Source organism: Labrus bergylta, chromosome 13 (assembly GCF_963930695.1).
Source record: "Labrus bergylta chromosome 13, fLabBer1.1, whole genome shotgun sequence".
NCBI classification, from domain to species: Eukaryota; Metazoa; Chordata; class Actinopteri; order Labriformes; family Labridae; genus Labrus; species Labrus bergylta.
The window spans coordinates 11,598,673-11,619,579 of record NC_089207.1 but is presented as its reverse complement, the minus strand read 5'-3'; the positions used below and the strand labels follow the sequence as shown (position 1 = coordinate 11,619,579).

Genomic DNA, 20,907 nt, shown 5'->3' with positions numbered 1-20,907 from the left:
TCCCTGACAAATAGGCCTACCCTGGTCAGTTAATAAATCAGGTAATGTGTATCTTACCTCACCTGTGCCTCGCCCCGTCTGCAGCTCCTGTGAGGATGGGGATGTTCTAACGCGGGACTTTATTGGCTTATTTCATAAATTAGATCAAAGGAGGATTAGGATTAAGCACAGTGGTGGTCAGATTAACCCACTGAGGGTCTTAATACTTTAATAACATACCTGCAAAATTGCAATGGAAAGACGTTCTTTTTAAACAGCTTAGAGCCTCCGTCAGCGTGCAGCGTGGGAACACATGGACGTTACAGATGAAAGACTGCGTTGGCTCTAAAAACAAAAGACTCTGGACCTGAAGGTCGTCTAATTACTCGGTTTGTTAATCAAATTTTGAAGAATGCAAATTTACTTGAGTGAAAGCGATGTGATCACAGCTGTCAGTTCTCTCTGACCAGGAGGAACAACTTAAAGGAGCAATATGTAACTCTGACACCTAGTGTTTAAAATGGGTACTGCAGTCTGAATTCTAAACATCGTAGAGGTCTGTCTCCCCCCGCCCCCTCCTCTCTAGAGTCGATGCTCACGCAGGTCACCATGTGGTGGACACTGAAGCTTCAGTGTTTATCCAGCTCTGCATCGGTCTGTAAACCTTTCTGCGTTCTAACCTCTCTCCATTTTTCAAAAGCATCTCCAATATTGATCCTAGTTTGAGCACGTTTCTGCTCGTGGAGCTTATTAGAAACATGCAGAGGCTTTTTAGGTCGGGTACAATCACTTCTATCTGAACCAGTTCTCTTGCCCCCTTACATCGCTGCAACACCTGTTGGTTTGACCTGATAACTGCTCTCATATCAGGCAAACTGAGGGGCGTCCAAAACGGCCGTGTGGGGGTGCCTTAAAACCGCCTACCTTCTCTGGTCCACGCAAATCCAGAGCATTCAGGACCAGAATCTAAAGTTAGAAGGAGGACATACTGGCTGCTGCATTGTTGTCAGAGAAGCCAGCACTTCAACATAGCATGTTTTCTTAAAGTCTGATCATATAGGAAGGTCACTTTATCATTTCAGTCAGGAGATATCTTACTAATGTGCAAAGAGCAGGTGTAAACTTCTAGTTACCGACCACAAGAGGGCGACAGAAACTAAAAAACACAAATAAATGTGATTATACAGAAACATAAAAGTGCAAGAAAACAAGCGGAGTGCCAAACTTTGACTGAATGTCTAAAAGTTTAAACTTTTAGGGTCAAAGAACGTGATTTCTTTAAATTCAGAACATGTTTTTTTTGCAAAAATATTTATTTTAATATTTCTATTTTTGCATCAGCCTGCTCTTTTAAAACACAGTTTCATTACAGCTCTGGTTGCATAATGTTCTTGACGCAGAAAGCTTTTTAGGGAAAAAGATAACTTCTTTCCCTAGAAATAAAAAGAACAACGCGTCCTCTATTACATTAATGATTCACAGGAGCTGATCTCAGTCAGTAACTTTGATATCACAGTCAATAAAAACATGCTGCTCGTCTGATAAGAGCAGACCTTTATACAGAAATGCAAAGTCCGTCCTCTGAACTCTTTAATTCTGATTATGAAGGAGGTCAATTTTGATGTCTGAGCAGTTTTAACCCTCCCAGCGCTGCCGCTGCTCTCTCGGTGGGCGGAGTCAGGAGGGAGGGGGGCCTGCCCGGAGCTTTAATACAGATGCGCCTCTCGGTGCGCCCTGCGTTCGGCGGCGGACACAGCAGACTGCACCATGACAGCACCCAGCAACACGTACGATGTGATAGTGGTCGGCGGAGGGATTTCAGGTAACGTCAGAAACTTTAAAGTCTCTCTGCAGGTTGTGTGAGTGGAGAGGGAGCGTGTGGAGGAGCAGGGGTGGTGGCGCAGCGCGGAGCTGTGATGCGCTTTGTGTGTTTGGAGGAGAGCAGACAACTGTTGCAGCGGAAGCTTCTCCGGGTTGTTGCTGCAGCTGATCTGCAGTCAGCTGAGGAGAAACGCAGACTTTTAATCTCTCCGAATGCGTCCCCTTCTTCTTCTTCTTCTTCTAAGGTTCCGTCGGTCCCCCCCGCCCTCGCCCTCGCGGCTCTTCCGCGAGTCTTCCTCTCCCCGCGTGTCACCGCAGCGCTCCTGTTAAGTAACAGCTAATCAAACGGAGCAGAGTTTCTCTTACATAAGAGGAGGGAGGGGGTGTCACACAGGATGGTTTATGTGATATTAGCAGTTTCAACACGCGTGTGATTAAATCTCCGTGTGTGTTTATAAAGTGGTTGTGAGGTCTGATGCTGAGGATGAGCTCTCCATATGTTCACCGTGTTTTTTTTTAATACTACTACTGCTGTCTGCATGCTGTGTTAACAACAAGCTAATTAAGAAGGATTGCATTCCCTTTGCGAACACATGATGAAAGCAAAGAGGACGTCCTCTCCTAAGAGACTGTTCTCATGGGAGCACCAGCCTGTCTCGTTAAGAAACACTTGAATAAAAGCTGAGGGGTGTGTAGCTCCCTGTGGTGACAGTAGTCCTCTGCAGAATGTGTTGGTAATGAATGCTGCAGCATCACAAACTGTCTCTGACCTTCTCCAATTAATGACTTCTGATTTCTCTCTTTGTGACTTTGTTTTGCACAAATGTAGCTTTGCATTTCAGCTTAAAACAAAGATACATGAATAGTGCTGAGTGATAGAGTAACCTGAATTAAAGGACATTTCTGCAGGCTCTGATCTAAGTGTCTACTACTGACCAACACTTGTGCAGAACTTCAAACATGAATCCAGCAGGAGGAATGCGGTGGGGTTGCATCATGTCTCAAAAGTCTGTCAGTTTGCCGCTTTCTAGGAAAGAGGAACATCTTTCTCAGTCAGAAACATTTGCACAGGTTGGGTTGGAGGCGGGAGATCGATTTGATTTTGGTGCATCTGCTGATTTTTAAGGAATTGGCTATATGCCCAAATATTATCCTAGACCAGGGGTGGGCAACTGGCGGCCCCCATCAACCTTAAATGTGGCCCTCAGGTTCATTTTTTACACATCAATTAATTGGAAACATGAAGAAAAACATGATGAAATCCGCCATGAAATCATGAAAACCAGAAATGTGTCCATAATAATATCTGATCACTGGTATATGTTGAGTTAATTTGAGACATAATCGACTGTAATCGTTTAATTTGGCCCTCTGGCAGTGAGAATTAAATGAATGTGGCCCTTGCTGTGACCAAAGTTGCCCATCCCTGTCCTAGACAGTGCTTGTCCTCTTTCTGCACCTCTGGTGCCTTTTTTTTATGATTGTCTAGACTTTGATCTGAATCCGAGCAGGCTGAATTAATCTGAACACAACTGCACTTTTCCCTTTTTATGTTCGCTCATACTTTGAGCCACCAAGCAAAGTGCAACTGTTGAAAATGCTCAGCCGATGCAGCAGATATTTATCATGTTAATGTTGAAACACTGAGCACTTGGAAGCTAAAGCTAAGTGCTACTACAACATGAGATAGCAAAAATCTGCATATAAAGTTCTTCCTCACTTTGCTCATGGATAAGTTAGACAACACTCCTAGACTCTAGATTACGATGCAGAACATGCAGATAATTTCCAAGACTGCATGTATTTTACACTTTGCCAAATCATATATCATCTTAAAAAAGTATTCCAACATTTAGCAGAGATCCTTAAAAAGATGTTTTCTAAAACCAGGCCTGTAGAGCTCCGTCACATGTGCTGCAGACACTGCAGAGAGGATCGTAGACTATTATGTTTGTGATGACATCATTCAAACCTTGAGGATTGTTTGCTCTTCAGATCAGAGGAAGTGTAACATGCTGATATCGTTTTATCTTCGAGAGGATTTTTTTTAGAAATACAGTGTGTTGTTCTCCTGGTAGCCCTGTGATTGACTGGTGAACAGTCCAGGGTGTACCCCGCCTCTCGCCCAATGGCAGCTGTGATCAGATCCAGAGATTGTCAGGATTTGAATGCATCAGGCTGGGGTTGTTGGGAGACCAGAGGTTTGCCTTTTAAAATGATTCTATTTAAATTCCAAAGTAACAAAAATAGAAGCCCTATACGGACCCTATATTGTGTACTTTTTTGTTTTTATAAACAAAAGTTGCAGGAAAACTCATGCACACTGTCTAAATTTCTCTCTCTCTCTCTCTCTCTCTCTCTCTCTCTCTGGCAGCAGCTTTGGTTAAATATATGACTTATCTGATGTTTTTTTAAGCTTTTGCATACTATCCATCATTAGAATAGTGGAGATTGTATCGTTTTAAAACCCAGAAATGCATCGCAAATTTCGACAACATTTGTGCTGACTAATGCTTGAACTTCAGTCCTTCCTGTTCCCCGCCTGACCTCTGTCCCTCCTCCTGCGTTTGACTGACAGGTCAGTCCACCGCCGGTCTGTCTGTCTGAAGAATGTAGGTCAGGCGGTGTCAGTTCAGATACGAGTCAAACAGCACAAACAAATACACCTCAATCTAATAAATCTGACACATCACCCCCTGATGTCTCTCTCTCTCTCTCTCTCTCTCTCTCTCTCCTTGTGTGTCACATTAGGCTTCTTTAATTACACCATTTGTTTTCACCGCTGCCCTTTAGCGTTAAGGAACGAGCTCCACATATAACAATCAGTGTCCAATCAAAGGCCAGCCTCTCCCTCCTCAGACCTGTGTGTCTCTGTTTGCCTGCAAATGTGATTGTCATTTTCCGGCACTCAGCCGGGCACTTTCTGTGAAAACATTAAACACTTGTGACAGCCTGTCATCAAACCAGCAGCAGAGAGGATACCAAGGAACAGGAGGAGGAAGGGGGGGGGGGAAGGAGGAGGAAGTGGGAAGCACTTCTTCCTGTTTTGTCGAGCAGCTGTGAATGTGGGAAATCAAACGAGGCAGAGAGAGAGAGAGAGAGAGAGAGAGCGAGAAGAGGAAGGATGCAGAAATATACGAAAGTCTAAGAATTCAAGAAGAGAGAAAGGGAAACGTGTTTGCAGGGAGAGTAAATAAGGAACGAGGAGCTGGCTGTGAAAACGAGAATGGATCGAAGCTCTGAAACACACCGAGTGCATAAATCTAAAATGAATTAAGGCCTTTTGTCGTGCAGACTGATGCGGTTACCCTCCATAAACAGTTCAGGGGATTATTTAGAGAACTTGGCTGCATGTGGCAGACTTTAGTCCTCTGGACTCTGCAGGTTTCTGCACAGAACTTCAACCAGAGAATCTGCACTGAAGTCAAATGCTGTTATATGAAAGCATGCTTAAGGTCTTAATATTGTTCAGTATTGCATCGTGCATTTAAGCCATAGGAGCCATAATGTTGATTATTTGTCATATTTTGCTCCTTAAATGGGATTCATATCATATCCGGTGATATAATAGTCCTGATAGGACTTTTGTTTGTGAGAGTTACAGGCCCGCTGAAAAAATTTGAACTATCAGATGTTTGCATCTCTTTTATGCAGGATCAGTGTGGTGATGATGACGAGAGCTGTGCAGACTGAACTGTGTGAACCAACAATAATTAGAGGAGATTTGACCCCCGTCCTGCTGCTGCTCTGCCCTTTAACTGTGTTTGTTCAGTAAATGTCACTCTGAGGTGAGGAGGCTGTTTGACTGCAGCGCTGCTGTGTGATGGCGTTATTGTTCTCATGTATGTGTGTGTGCTGAGCTGTCTGATCCATGTAGACTTTAAAGGAGCTTTAATTCAATGTAAAGAATATAAAAGGTCACGTTATACTAAATACACTTCCCCATGTTCCTCTAACTTTAATATGTGTTTCTAGTCTGTCTACAAACCCCCCAATGATGAGAAAAGTCCATCCTCTCCGTCTTTTTCCTGCTCCACTTTTCAGAAAATGTTTGCTCAAAAAGGCCGTTTGGAGATTTTCCCTTCATGACATCACAAAGGGCAGTAGCCCCTCCCCTAGGTGGGTGACAGCTAGGTGTTTGTTCTGCCCTCTGAGTCTGCCTTCTCACTGTAAACAACATGGAGCGAGAAAGACACCCAAGTCCTTCCAGAGAGGGGGCGTGGTCAGACAGCTCATTTACATATTTAAAGGTACAGACACAGAAACAGCCTGTTCTGAGCAGGGCTGAAATAGAGGGGTTTATAGACATGATCAAATACAGGATCAGAGTGGATTTAGAACAAGAAACTTCACAGACATGTTTTGAGGAGCTCTGAGACTCTGATTAAGAGGAGGAGAATATGTCACCTAAATGACAAAGTAAAACAAGTTGACTGACACATGGTTCTGATTTTTATATTTTTATCTAGTCAATAAAGTATCTTTGAAAAATTCACAGTAAAACCTTGTAAATAATATCCGACATCCTCCATCACACTCTGCTGTCTGCTCTTCAGCACGTCTCTGCGTAATTATTTGTCAATATTTCCTCCTCAGTTTTTTTACCTCATAAACATCCAATCGGTGTCTCTGTGCTGAGAACACGAGACGGGGAACATGTGATTGTGTGTCTGTAAATTCCCTCCTCTGGATCAATACAGAACCTGATTCAAGAGGCTGAGCCGTCACTATGTTGGTATTGGATTTGTTGATTGTGTTCCTGTGAAAAGAACACTGCGGGAAAAAAAAACATCAAAGATGTAAAAGTCACTCAAGATGGCGTTTAGCAGCTCGTCAAAATGTATTACAGACAAAGATACCAGACTGTTTCTGTACCTGCAGAAAAATGCACCAGACCCTAAGATGTGCAGACAACATATCACTGACCTCGTGTGGAAGAATTTAAGAATATCACAAACGGTAATTTGGTGACGACCAGATAAATACCAGTGGGGGAAATTGGTTGATTTCAGAAAAGCTGCAGAGATTTGGCAAATTTGCAAGACTGAAGGAGACTGAGTTTGTTTTCATGTTAAATAAAAGTAAATGATGGCAGAGATTCAGTCCTGGACCAGTGAGAGGTTTCTGAAAACACACACACACACACACACACACACACACACACACACACACACACACACACACTCACACACTCAATGCACGTTTAAATAAAGCGTGTTCCTGCCAAGTGGTTCCATCCTAACAATTACTGTTGTCATGGTAACCGTGTGTGTCCCTGTCTGTTTGTGTTTGCAGCTGCACAAAAAGCGTCAGAAACTCTCTCCAATCAAAAAACAAAAGCAACATAAATATCGGTGTTCCTTAAACTCAACGGTCGAGAACAATAAATAAATTACACACAGATGCTTTTATATTTTTTCTTTCAAACATCAGAGCGGACGATGATAGGTCAAACAGAGCCTGGAGGAGCTGCAGAGAAAGGGGAGGAGAGACACGATGAAAGCGGAGAGAAGAAAAAACAAAAGCATTATAAGCAGCTCAGTAAACTTAAAGTCTAATGAGCACAAGCTCTTCAAATCTTTGTTTCCTCGTCAGATTTCGCTGCACTTTAACAACCGTATGCCTGCAGAAAACGCACCCTGCACTCACATGTCACGTCTCCTCCCTCCCTCCTCCCTCGTTAAATCAATCCATGCAAAGCAGAGAGAAACCTGCTGAATGCTCTCCAGCTGTGCCTCAGATGACAGGACGACTGCATTTAACGACGGTGCTGTTTGTTTGATAAATATCAAGCGTGTCTTTAGGTGAACTAACAGAGGAGGAAATCAGGCTCAGAGGGAGTCTGTTGTCATCTCTCTCTTTGAGGCTCTGACCTTTCTCCTCTCTGTGGCTTTTATCCCTTTAGGCACGTTTTCATGCCCAGAGGGTGGAGCGGAAATATTGTGTACACTTCTGTTTTTCTTTTACTTTTAGTTTTCTAGTGCAGCATGTCGACCCAGCATGTTACCGTACCTGGTAGTGAGTGTGTGGTATGAACGTCAGCTGTTTGGAAGTGTAGCAGCAACTGATTGGTTCATCCCAACCTACTGTACCCTCTCTGAACTGTAAAACCTCTCTGTGGTCAAGAGAGCCACCCTGGTCTCAGAGGCCCCTCACACCCTCCTTCCAGTTACTCTCTACAAAGTCCCTCTACATCACTGCTTCACTCCCTCCGCAGTAACCTCCCTGAACAAAATCAAATCCACCCTTTTTATCAGCCGCTGTCTTTAACAGTCTCCTTATAATGTCTGTACTTCGTTGTGTTTTTAATGAAAGTTGGGTTTATTGTTTGAGCTTTCTTCAAAGGAGATTTTCTGTCACTGCTGGGACGGACGATAAAGTTTGATCTAATCTAATCTAAGAAACTCCAGAGACTTCAGATGAACGTCCGTCTCATGGTAGACCTTTTCAGACTTCCAGTTTATCCTATTTTTATACATGTTGGTGTTCAAATCAATCAATCAATCTTTAATTGTAAAGTGCCAATACATGACAAATGTTATCTGGAGACACTTTACAAAAGAGCGGGTGAAAGACCGTACTCAAAATGACCTGTGCACCTGCTCCTGTAAAATACTTCAACCTGTAGTCGTCACATGGGCTGCAGCGGCTGCAGAAAGTCCTTTTGGGGGGAAATGGATCCAACCAAAGTGTGTCCAGTAAAAGTTCATTTCACAGAGTCTGAATAAAATCAGAGCTCTGTTGGAGTTGGGGGCGCGCTCCGTTGATCCCAGTCGCTTGGTGTAAGGTGATCATCAAACTCTATCTGACCAGTTTAAAGGCGGTCTTTCTCCCGTCTTGGTGTTCCAATAAAACAAACATGTTTGATGTCATCGCAGGTCTTTAATCTTCAAGATTCAAGATGAACTTTATTGTTTCACAAAGGGGCAAATTTGTCTTGGGCTCTTCGCCCGTGCAACATCCCATCAACATCGTTTACATCAAACATGAAACGATAAACATTATTTAGTAAAGTCCAGAAAACAATTCATTATATAAACAACTTCAGATTCTTAAAATACGAGTGCAAAGACACATGATATGCCAGTGCTTATCTGTCTTATTTGACACTATTTCAAAGTTTTATAGAAACAGGGATCAATTAATTTTTCTTGACGCATATTGAGTTGTTCAAAGGTGTGACCATTTACAACAACCAATAGGAGCGGCCTCTCCAGCACCAAGCAGGAAGCTGCAAAGTTGTAAACATGGAGGCGAAGGAACATGTTCTCCTGGACTGTGGGAAAAGAAGGAGAAACTGGAGGAGTTGTGTATAGAGCAGGAATTCCTCTTTGACGTGGATAGAGTGGAGACATCCTGTGTTGTAACTGTGAATATAAACTCAATCATTATTATTCTCTGAGTGTCCAGGCCTGCAGCAATCTCTGTGCCCCTTTTTTTCCTTCTTCTCATGGTACAAAGGGGGGGACATGTTGTTCATCTGTAACAAAAAAAGCTCTCTCTCTGTCGGGATCCTTCCTGTAATGTTGTCACACACAGAAGAACAATCTGAGTCTGTTGCAGCCACTGCCTCCAACAAAACTATTAAAACTGCTTGATTAACCAAAACTTTGTGGTGTCTGGTAAGAATGAGTGTATAGAAATACCATTAAAACTCTAAACAGAAAAAATAAAAAAATCTAACATTTCTGATTTTAGTAAAGAACATGCAGGATTGCATCATTCAGTTATTCAGAAACATAAGGTTTAACACAGGGTCTTACATGTCGAGACAAGGTTACAAATACAGGAATGTCCTTTTGATAGAGTACTATATCAAGGTGTGTTTGAAACAGTCATTCTTACTTGAAACGGTCATTTCCCAACATATCCCCTGAGTTTCATGATCTCGTTGCTGCATGGTCTGAATTTAAATCTGTCCCTCTGTCTCTCGGAAGTTAACAACAGAGGAAAGCTCAGTCTGAGGCTTTTGAAGTGACGATACCTTCAGTTTAAATTGATCCATTAGTCATATTTATACAGGCTTTCTATTCACAAGAGACGTCTCTATTAAGAAAACAAGCAGTGTGATCAAAGCAGCGTCCCATCAGGACTGTAGTTTCTGCAGTGATTGCTATGGGCACAAACAGAAGACGCAGACAGACGCTCTTTGTTTGAGACACAGAGACTGACCTTTCAAAGCTGAGTGCAGGTAATAGCATCAATTTAACGGAGGAAGATTTGTGAGCCTCCTCTGGTCCGGGCTAATGCTTTCTCAGAGCCTGGCTGGGTGTGCGTGTGTTTGTACAGGGAGTTGGATAATTCAGGACAAACTTTGTGTAAACTTACATAAACCTCGCGAGCTTGAGCAGCGCTCAGCAGGATTTGGACGGAGAGGACGTGAGGAAGAGGGGGGAAGACAGGAATTTAGGGTGTAGGCCAAGAAAACATTTTCACAGATGTGGGAACATGCAGAGAGAACAAACTTGTCTTCATATTCTGTTAAATAAACTTCACCATGTTTCTCTTATTCGAATATGTGTCCCTGTCTGTCTACAAACCCCCCAATGATGAGAAAAGTCCATCCTCTCCATCTTCTGCCACTTTTCAGAAAATGTGTGCTCAAACAGGCCGTTTGGAGATTTCCCCTTCATGACATCACAAAGGGCAGTAACCCCTCCCCCAGGTGGGTGACACTCCCACAGCTAGGTGTTTGTTCTGCTCTCTGAGTCTGCCTTCTCATCATAAACAATAGGACATGGAGCGAGAAAGCCAGAGACACCCAAGCCCTTCCAGAGAGGGGGCGTGGTCAGACCCTGCTCATTTACATTTAAAGGTACAGACACAGAAACAGCCTGTTCTGACTACTGATGATGATGATTTATCTGGCTTAATAATCAGGCATCTTCATAAAAGTGAAGATAGCAATAGATTTTACACTTGTGCCAAAAATAAGAGTTTAGATTTCCTGACTTCCTTGAATGCAGCAGAAATTATCATTCTGACCTCCCTTTGTAATTTTTACTTTTTACAGGCTGTTACAGGCAACCTTGCTGCTTCATTGCTGGTATTGGTTACCCTCTGATGTTGACAAACAGCTGATAGGCCTGTCCTATTATTTTGGAGGGGAAACACCTGGGTATTTGATGACTTGAAGTGTAAAGAGGCTTTCAAGGTGTATTTCTTGCCATCAGATTTTTTGGACACAGTCTTTGATCCTCCTGGGGAACTACTGAAAAAACGTCTGTAACCTACAACTTGTCGGAGACCCCCTGATTTGTAGGGATTTTTAAATCAATGTCAGGTTGCCACAGATGGGAGCCCACATGTCTTTACGGCACATTTATAGATTCTACATGTCAGTGTAGAAAAAAGAGATTGAGGTTGATGTTTGTGTGTCCACATACAGAACAAATGTTTTAAGTAACAGTTCATGTCTCATATAAATCTCTCTCTCTCTCTCTCTCTCTCTCTCTCTCTCTCTCTCTCTCTCTCTCTCTCTCTCTCTCTCTCTGTGTTTGTGGTTCCTGGGCTTTTAAAGGTCTGCTGCTCTGACACAGTGCAGTGTTGCTGAGCCATATGCTGCACACTAATCCTTTGCATTTGATTCTTCATGCCAAAGTGCATTTACGTTATGTCTTATTGAATCACAGATATGACAAGGATTGCCCGAGGTCAGTGTGTGAAAAGCTCTGCAGTCAGTCAGTCAGCGGAGGCTCCTCTCTCCGCTCAGACCTCTGTGTTTCCTCACATGATTAGTAGGTCAGCTGGTTTGTTTTGGAAGTCTCTCCCCCTACCTTTAGTGCATGCATCATGCACAAAACCCTCCTCCTCTTCTCCCCCGTTTCCCCCATAATTCTCTTTATGCAGACGAATCACTGAAAAGGCAAATGTTAGGTGGATAATCCTTTTCTTAATCCTGTTTCAGGAGAGATCTTTGTGCAAGAAAAAAAGAACAGTTCAAGGGGAAAACAAGAAGAGTAACAGATCCAAGACAAACACTCTGAAGTGTACAGTGGAGCAATTGTTGGAAAGAGAAACAGGATTTGTTTCTTTACGAATAAATCCAGTTCTGATCCTCATCTTTCCAATCATATTTCAAGATAATCCCTCTCAACTATCTCCTCCTGAGAGAAACCTTAAGCCTCGAGTATAGTTGCTTTTAGCTATGCGTACACAAACGCATGACATCAGCCTCGCGTATCCTGCGGTGGTTTGCACCGTTGGTTGTGCACATCCTCAGAATGATGCAGTGCACATTTAACCGCTAGGAGCAGCGTAGAGTTGTATGGTGATGAGATCTGAAATGAGAGGCGCTACAACAGTGGCAGAAAGTTCTGAAGAAAAGTTAACAGATCGAGACTGCAACGACCCGCACTATGATGTGTCATTGCCACTGCATTGTGTCCAACAATGTGTGCCATAATAGCTGGCGACAGATCATCTCTTCTTCTGTGTTATTACTCTGTCTGATTTGTGTGGTGATCCCTCTAGAGGAATCCTCCAGTAACACACATTGTACAAAGGCAAGTATGTGAACATTTACGTTCACGACGCAACATGTTGTCTATGCAAACGCATCGTTCAAAAGTATTTGAGCCCTTACTGAGAAGTCATACAGCCTCAATAAGCAACCACTTGGGGCGCTGGTGGCGCAGTGGTTAGTGCGCTCACCCCACGTATGAAGGCCATGGTCCTCCAAGCGGGGGGCCAAGGTTCGAATCCAGCCTGTGGCTCCTTTCCTGCATGTCATTCTCTACTTTCTCTCTCCCTGATTTCAGACTCTATCCACTGTTCTATCTCTCCATTAAAGGCACAAAAATAAATAAATTTAAAAAAAAGCTACCACTTAGACTTGTTTCTTTCAACAAAAGCCACAGACACCTACGTTCTTTATTTTACTTTTTTTTCAGAGCATTCGATTTATTAATTTATGTCAGGGCGATGAGATTTTCAACAAATTTATGGTTAGAAATTAGTTGTGTTTAAATTACATTTCTAGTATGCAGGGCTGCACACAGAGTCAATGAAAGCTTGCAGAAAAAGCTTCTGCAGTGCCACTTAGTCATAAGATCTAAAGACAAAAAAGCCCTTCAGCTACACTCATATATCAAACATCTTTACACAACAGCACATGACAACCATCTACAAGCAGTATGTGAGTGTGGTCCTTCCATGGAGAGCACAGGAAGTGCATTGCATTTGACCTAACCTCTGTTTATGTTTCTGTCTGCAGGTTTGAGTGCAGCGAAGCTGTTGCAGGAAAGCGGACTGAACCCTGTCGTGCTGGAGGCCCGGGATCGAGTCGGCGGTCGCACCTTCACTTTCCGAGTAAGATGAGCTCACACTACTGCGAGGGTTTGAGTTTTACCTGTAATAACAACTTGATTTATATAGAAACATTTTCAGCCATAATACAGCTAAAACTGGTTTGCAAATGAATAAAGAATATAATGAATATTTGCAGGCAAAACTCCCATGCTCTAGCTCCAGGTTTTATATCAGGTTATGAAACAGACTCAAATGAATAATGATGCCTCAATATGAGCTACAAGCGCAAACAAGGCTATCCAAGAGAGGAGGGATTATTTCTATAAAATGATTTGATATGCTCATCACTCCCTCATCCGGGTAGGTGTCAAACGTGTGATTAACAGCACGCATTTAAAGTAAATAATTCTGAGATTTCTTTATCTGAGATGTCAGATAACATCAGAAGCATTTACAGGACAGGATCAGCAAAGAGACAAAGTGCCCCGCTTTGTCCACAGGGGTTGCAAAAACCATGCAACGGGTAATTTCCTCACAGGAGCTTTAAAATGTCAAAAGGAAATAAAATGATTAACAGCTCTAACAAAAACAAGAGAATCATGGGATACCTGTAAAAGGTCCATTGAGTAATCAAGCTAACTTAAAATGGAAGCATGCTAAATATTCCTTGCATCTTTTGGAGTAAAATGAGAAAGAATATAATTGTTTTACTTTAATGTTTCTTCAATGAAGGAGAGTTATGTTTCCTTAAATAGTGATGTGTTTACCAGGAGCTATGTACAATCGTTTGTCATCTGCATAAGGGCTAAATCAATACTTAACATATGGATGATTTAACAGTGACAACTTACAAAAACAAAAAATGAGTGGACCCAGAATAGATCTTTGTGGTACTCCATATTTTTTCAGAATAAGGAGACAAAGTGGGTTGATCTGGGCGGAGCTTACATCGGCCCAACTCAGAACCGCATCCTCCGACTGGCCAAAGAATACGGAATCAAGACCTACAAAGTCAACGAAGAGGAAAACCTACTGCACTATGTCAACGTGAGTTTCCAGCAGCTATGCATGTTCTTTTTGTGATGTCAGAGTAATACTCTTCCCCAGGCTTTGGCTGACATTATATCTGTTCTTCCTGAAGAGAACTCAAACATCCTCAGTTTGAGCCATTATCCTTTAACATTAAATCAATGTCTTTAGCATACAGCCTTTATTTTGGGCGGGCTGCACCGACGACCTCGGTTCCAGAACGCTTCTCATCAAAGTTTACTTTTGCTAAGGTACAAAAGTTGGTTTGCAGCCCTTCTGTCTTCCCTTGGTAGTCACTGTTCATTCTGTTTTGAATGGCTCTGTATGCTAAATATTAGCTTTGTTATTGGCATACTATTAGCTTTTTAAAGGAAATTTTACAAAGAAAACATAAAGACAAAACAAAGGGATTGGGTCTGGTTTTGGAAGGCCCATCAAAGCAGTGAAGCAAGGTAACCCTGGGTTTGTTTAACTCACTTTATAGTAGCCTTTGGAAATGTTTCTGTCTAGCAGATTTTTTGGGTCTTTATGTTCGCTTTGGTCCTCTGACTCTTTCAGAGAGGTCCATTGTACTTTGTTGCAGAGAACCAAACATTATATTGTTTCTGTGTCCTCCTGCATGTTTGCCGAGCAGCAGGCCACCCTTCTCCTCTGTAGCATTAGCGAATGGAGATGCTAATCTTAGCCTGAGGGGTTTTCTGTAATGCAGTTTGTCTTCTCTCTGAGTGCTTGAACGGGCAGCAGAAGCAAACAAAGACAGAATAGGGCTAATTTTTGTTCTCATTGTACTCTCCTGCACATCTTGTTATTGTTGGTGCACCGCTGTCCTTAACACTGTCTTGCTCTACCTGATTTGATTTCCTTTTTCTGCCATGTACCCTGCTAATGCTAACCCCTCTTTAAATCACTGGACTGCCTGATAGTGTGTGTGTGTGTGTGTGTGTGTGTGTGTGTGTGTGTGTGTGTGTGTGTGTGTGTGTGTGTGTGTGTGTGTGTGTGTGTGTGTGTGTGTGTGTGTGTGTGTGTGTGTGTGTTTTTTGTGTTGATGATGGAGCTTATCTCAACGCAAGCTCTGTTCAAGTCAGTGAATCTTACCTTCACAGATGGACTTTAAACTCCTGGTTGGGCGTGTGGGCACAAAGTCAAACACACTTTTACTGCTTTGTATAGAAACCTTGGGTCAGACACACAGCTCCGTCTTCACTTGATCTAAAGCTACAGACACATAACAGCCTCATAAATCACATAGGTACACTCTCATATTAATTTAAACAAGGATATTGAAACTTGACTACATTTTATGGGTATATTAGACAGAAGCTGATAAGTATTACTCAAAGGTACACAGTAAATATTGACCTGTGCTTCCTATAGAGGAGATTTCCACTGCAGGAGCAGAGTTATTGATTCATTGCACACCTGGTGTTCATCCTGAACTGCCCTTAAATGTTCTTACAGACAGAAAGACTGAACGCCATGCAACTTTCTTTCATAACCAAGTTCAAAATGAGCGTTAATAATGAAGGGGGGCAGTGGCTCAGTCTTTAGGGACTTTGGGTTGGGAACCGAAGAGTCGCCGTTTCAAATCCCAGTGCGGATGAAATTGGTTTGGTAGCTGGAAAGGTGCCAGTTCACTTCCTGAGCACTGCCGAGGTGCCCTTGAGCAAAGTACCACACACTTCCCACCAGCTCAAGAGACACTCGAGGAACTGCAGTTTCATGCACTTCTGCATTTGCTTCATTTTTCAACACCAGAGAAGATGGTCGAAGTAGGTAAACATCAGAAATCAAATGTTTGACCGCTGGTGTTGAAGGAAAGTGACTGTAGCAATAAGTTCTGCTGTGTTTGTTAAGAGAAAAGAACATGGCATGCAATAAAACTCATGGCATGCAATCAACTCATGTCATATAACTTTGTGCAGATGGCTCAGGAGGAACTTTAAGCCTCCTCAGGGACTTAATGGGCGGCTGTTGCCCAGTTGGTAGAGTCGGTCGTCTCTCAACTGGAAGGTCAGGGGTTCAATCCCCAGCTCCTGCAGCAACATGTCCGATGTGTCCTTGGGCAAGACACTTAACCCTGAGTTGCTTCGTCGGCAGTGTATGAATGGGATTAGTTACTTCTGATGGACTCTTTACACAGCAGCCTCTACTATCAGTGTGTGAATGTATAGGTGTGATCTACTGTGTAAAAGCGCTTTGAGTAGTCAGAAGACTAGAAAAGCTCTGCACAAGCTCAAGTCTATTTACCATTAATGGAAGCGTTCAGTTTCAAAGGAAAATGTAGTGTAGCAGATCTGAAGTGTGCACATACACACCTCTGTTTTCTGAGGGGGGTAAGGGTTCACAGTATCATATGCTCTGAGTTTTGGTTTGCTTGATATTCCTTCTGTCCTTTTGAGGCCCCTGTTTTGCAGTTTGACTCTTCGGTGTGCCAGCCATCTCACCATGGTGTCGCTTGGCAGTGCTGCACTATTGACATGACCTACTTCCACAGCGCTGTGAAATGTCACCAGCAAAACGTTCGGCTCCCACAGCAGCTAGAAAATAAATCTGTGGTTTGGTGAGGGAATAACTGGACAGACTGTGAGCTCATCATGTGTGGGAGCTCCTGTGTGTGTGTGTGTGTGTGTGTGTGTGTGTGTCTCCTTAGCTACTATCTCTGTAAGATCCACTCCAAGACACACACACACACACACAAACACACACACACCTCTCGTAGCTTCCTGGCCGGTTTCTATGGCAGCAGGCCTCATCAAAAGCTGCTCAGCCCTACCGTTGTCAGACAGTGTTTTTGTCTCTGATTGTTTGTATGTATTAAGCATTTGTAAGAGCAGCTCTGGTGTCACTGATCCCACAGCTGACTCTGCAAAATTCACCAAAAATGTTGAAACCCGGCCAAACTCTCAGACGTCAAAGTAGCTTCCAATTCATAAATGTGGCCAGATTGGTTTTATATTTTGTCTCTGCAGCCGAAGCCTTTTAAAGCTAGATGTAAGGCTAATGCCTCTTGGTGCATTAAGGGACAACAGGTTCCACTGTGGAGCCTGCAGCCTGGCTGCAGTGTAGAAAGACAGATAGTGAGACCCAGGAAAAACAAAAGGAGACAGAAGCTTATCTGTTAACCATTCGGGAAGAGAGGAGGGCTAAGGGAACCAGATAATAATTGCAATTGTCAAAAACCTGCAGAGACATTAGAGTTAGCTACATCTTCCATCAAAGACTAGACTGGATTTAAGACATTTCAACTCAGGTATTCATCCTGCAGAGGACTGACAAAGGACAGGGTGGGCACAAAGTTATGTCATCTCATTTTGTCCTATGTAGTTTAGAAAAGAAAAACTTCTATTCTAAAGTATGGCCAAAGACTGGCTTGTGTTTACCCTGAGGTAAAAATGGTTATTTATTCCTGTGCATTGATCACATTACACGAGAGTGTTTACATTACTTCACAGGACAGCAGCTAATAGTAAATCAGCATGTGAGCCAAGCCATTGTGTTATTAGAGCTAGCTTTCAAGCAAGCCGCGTAGCTAATCAGCTTTTGTTTGTCAGATTGTAATCCAAAGGGCCAGCGCTGGTTTCCCTTATCAGCAAACTGCTGCCTAACAGACAGCTGCAGCTCTCAGCACAGGATTTATTAATGAGCTATCACTATCAGAGATGGGAAAACAGACTTTGATTAAATACTGAGCTCTTATCAGAGATTGAGGGAGCGTGGGATTGTCCCATGGCGCTGGCAGCACGGTGGATGTCCTGACAGTTTGCACGTTTACGGGTCATCTGAGAGACTAAAGAGATTGTTAAAGAATCTATCATGTAGCTCTTAATGCTTTTATTGATGCGCTCTTATGAACCTCATCTGTCTTTGTGGATTTATAATGCAATAAAAAAAACAAAGGTCTGTAAGTGTCCTCAAGAGAGAGACTCGCCCATCCAGCAGATGCAAACCATCTAATGCCATGTTCTTGGGCTTTAAGTGAATGTAGGTCAAAGTTTCACTCTCCTATTAGCTTCAATTTGGTCTCCACCTTCTCCTTCTGGCTTTTCAGCTGCTGTAGGATAACCTAATCTGTTGCCTTGTGATTGATCATTTTTTGACATTTTACTGAAGGAAGAATGTGCGACTTCTTGATCCAGTAGATGTCGCCCTTGAGCACCAGCATGAAACCAAAACAAACTGGGCTTTGGTGACATCTCTGCCATATTGAAGCCTCCGCTCTCCTCCAGAGACAAACCTCCAGAGACAAACCTCCAACCCCTCTCCAGTCGCGTTTGCAGGAAGGAGTTGACACAAGCAGCGGAAAAAATTGTCTTTGACTCGAGCTGCAGTCACCTGTGTTCTGCATTGTTGTGTTAGCAGGCTAATGTTAGCGGTCTTTAGTTAGCTCGTAGCTTCACATTGAATGTAAATTGACACAGAATGAACGTGATCTAAAGATGCTTACATGACATCAAAATAATCAGTGAGTATGTTCTTCTTCTTCTCTCTAGTCCTTGACTAAAACAGCTTTTATACACAAGGGGAGGAGCCGGCCGTCCCGTCCATGTAAACACGGCTCTGACAACAACACAGCCAGCGGGACTCGAGCTTCTCACTCATTATAGACAGTCATGACTCAGAGAGATTTACACAGGATAGACCTGATTTTCGTCCCAGTTTGATGATCTGTTATCTAGGATCAGTTCCAGGATTTGGTTGGATGGATGGATCGGCTAATGTATGCAGAGAATGAACCCAAAACAAACAGACTTTACTTTGATTTAAATAAAACTAACAGGCTGGAAGGATGCTGATATAACTATTTCATGATGCATGATGATGTTTGTCTGCAAGACGACAAGCAAACAACTTTTAAATTGCTTGATTTTTTTGGTGTTTGGTGAACATATTCTGATGCAAGTTCAGCTCATCAGGAGGGTTTTGACACTGCCAGTCTTTCTGAAACATTGTGGTGAAAATTTCCATCATTTTTTTTATATTCATTCTTATGCAGTGTGCTTGCTTTTGGCCTGAAGAAACCTGCACAGAGCTGCGGGGCTTTACGACCCAAGAGAAGAAAATAAAGCCTGTAGACGGTGAAGAGAGACATGTTGGATTTAGCTGGAGTACAGATCATGAGCACATACATTTAAGGTCAACTAAGTGTTTAATTAAAGTAGAAAACAGAAAAAGGAGGACTGTGTCTCTTTTAACACTTTCTCCTCAGAGTGAGGTTGAATCATCGCTCACTGATGTGGAAACAGATGCTGCTTTCTCCCCTCTTCCTGCTGCCTCCCCCCTTCTCCTCTTCCTCTGCCCCCCCCCCCCCCCCCCCCCCATTCACTTGAGCAGCATCACCATGGCGACAGACCTGTTGTTTCACGGCAACGGACAGTTCTGATGCTGTACATTAGGGAGATGCTCAATCATCCGTCTGTCTCTGTGTGTGTGCGTTCTGGTCAGTTTAGTTCCCCCTTGATTGTTTTCATTAATAATCGTGGTAGTTTGTTTTGATGCTATGCAGACGACACACAGATATACTTCTGTTTTAAGTCTCAGTATTCTGAGTTCTCTGCAGGACTTGCAGAGGGATATAAATCAGAGAAACTGTATGTACAAATGTTTTCTGTTGCTCAACTCAAAAAATAAACTGTATCACTAAGACTTACTGCCTTGTACTGGTGGCCTGTAACATCAGGTGTCCTTAGACTTTAGATAGATGGCAGTTTTCTGGCAGTAGATCACAAAGATGTTTCAATCACAATGTTTTATTCCCCAAGGCAATACTGCTAGAATACATTTAAATTTAGATTCAGAATTTTTTTTAATAGTAAATAATAATGAATTATGTTTCTATTGCGCCTTTCTAAAACCAACAACAACAAAACAAATAAAAAATAGCACGGCATGATAAAATACAAATTAGAATAAAAATGATTAGAACAGGGGGAGATGTACCCCAAAGTTAGATTCAAAACATAAATAAAATCACACATAGACTCAGTCCAACATACAGAGTAGAAGGTGAAGATTATCTTAAAGCCAAAGTTCAAAGAATTTTTAAAACAATATAAACAGGGTCCAAGCCTTTTTAAATTTTCAAAGTATCTTAGAAATCAATTTAAAATGTGATGGGCTTCCGGGCAGTCACGCTAAAATTGGTGTAGTATGGGATCTGTGATATGACCTTGTTAAAAGTCAGGCTGCTTCATTTTGTACAAGTTGAAGACGAGACAGGCCGAATTGACTGAGGCAGCCATAAAGTGAACCATTATCAAAAGCATCTCCAATATTGATCCTAGTTTGAGCACATTTCTGCTCGTGGAGCTTATTAGAAACATGCAGAGACTTTTTAGGTCGGGTACAATCACTTCTATCTGAACCAGTTCTCTTGCCCACTTCCATCACTGCAACACCTGTTGGTTTGACCTGATAACTGCTCTCATATCTGGCAAACCGAGGGGCATCCACAACAGCCGTGTGGGGGTGCCTTAAAACCGCCTATCTTCTCTGGTCCAAACAAATCCAGACCATTTAGGACCAGAATCTAAATTTAGATTGGATTATTTAAAAAGCTATTTTCAGCACCAAAAGACTCCCTTTCCCGTTGATTTATGGTAAACACAATCTGATGTGTCTCTGACTCAGTGTAAACACATCTCTGATGAAAACATTGCAGCTGATTTCTGAACTATATTTTCACCCTTCAAACACAGAAAGGTGTCGCAGCGCTGACAGAAAATCTCTCTTTACTGCGTTTATTTTTATACAACAAGAGTTGCATCTATAAGTGTTTTCTTTGAAACAGTTTGAAATGTGATGTCAGATGAAGAAAGATGTGAAATCACT

The 20,907-nt window shown here is 42.5% G+C and overlaps 1 protein-coding gene and 1 long non-coding RNA gene across 2 annotated transcripts in view; one reads left to right on the top strand and one right to left on the bottom strand.

Moving 5' to 3' along the window:
* The first annotated feature begins 1,644 nt into the window (after positions 1-1,644).
* The window catches only part of mao (monoamine oxidase), a 32,262-nt gene continuing 12,999 nt past the window's right edge, over positions 1,645-20,907 (top strand). The window contains exons 1-3 of the mRNA XM_020631993.3: positions 1,645-1,801; positions 13,016-13,110; positions 13,960-14,097. Coding sequence (XP_020487649.2) covers positions 1,747-1,801; positions 13,016-13,110; positions 13,960-14,097 — 288 coding nt within the window. The 5' untranslated portion in view covers positions 1,645-1,746. The remainder of the gene's footprint in view (positions 1,802-13,015; positions 13,111-13,959; positions 14,098-20,907) is intronic.
* Positions 8,287-10,104, bottom strand: LOC114920230 (uncharacterized). The gene is made up of 2 exons (XR_003808539.2): positions 9,973-10,104; positions 8,287-9,318 (listed from the first exon to the last, which is right to left on the bottom strand). It is a non-coding gene; the product is annotated as an uncharacterized lncRNA (long non-coding RNA).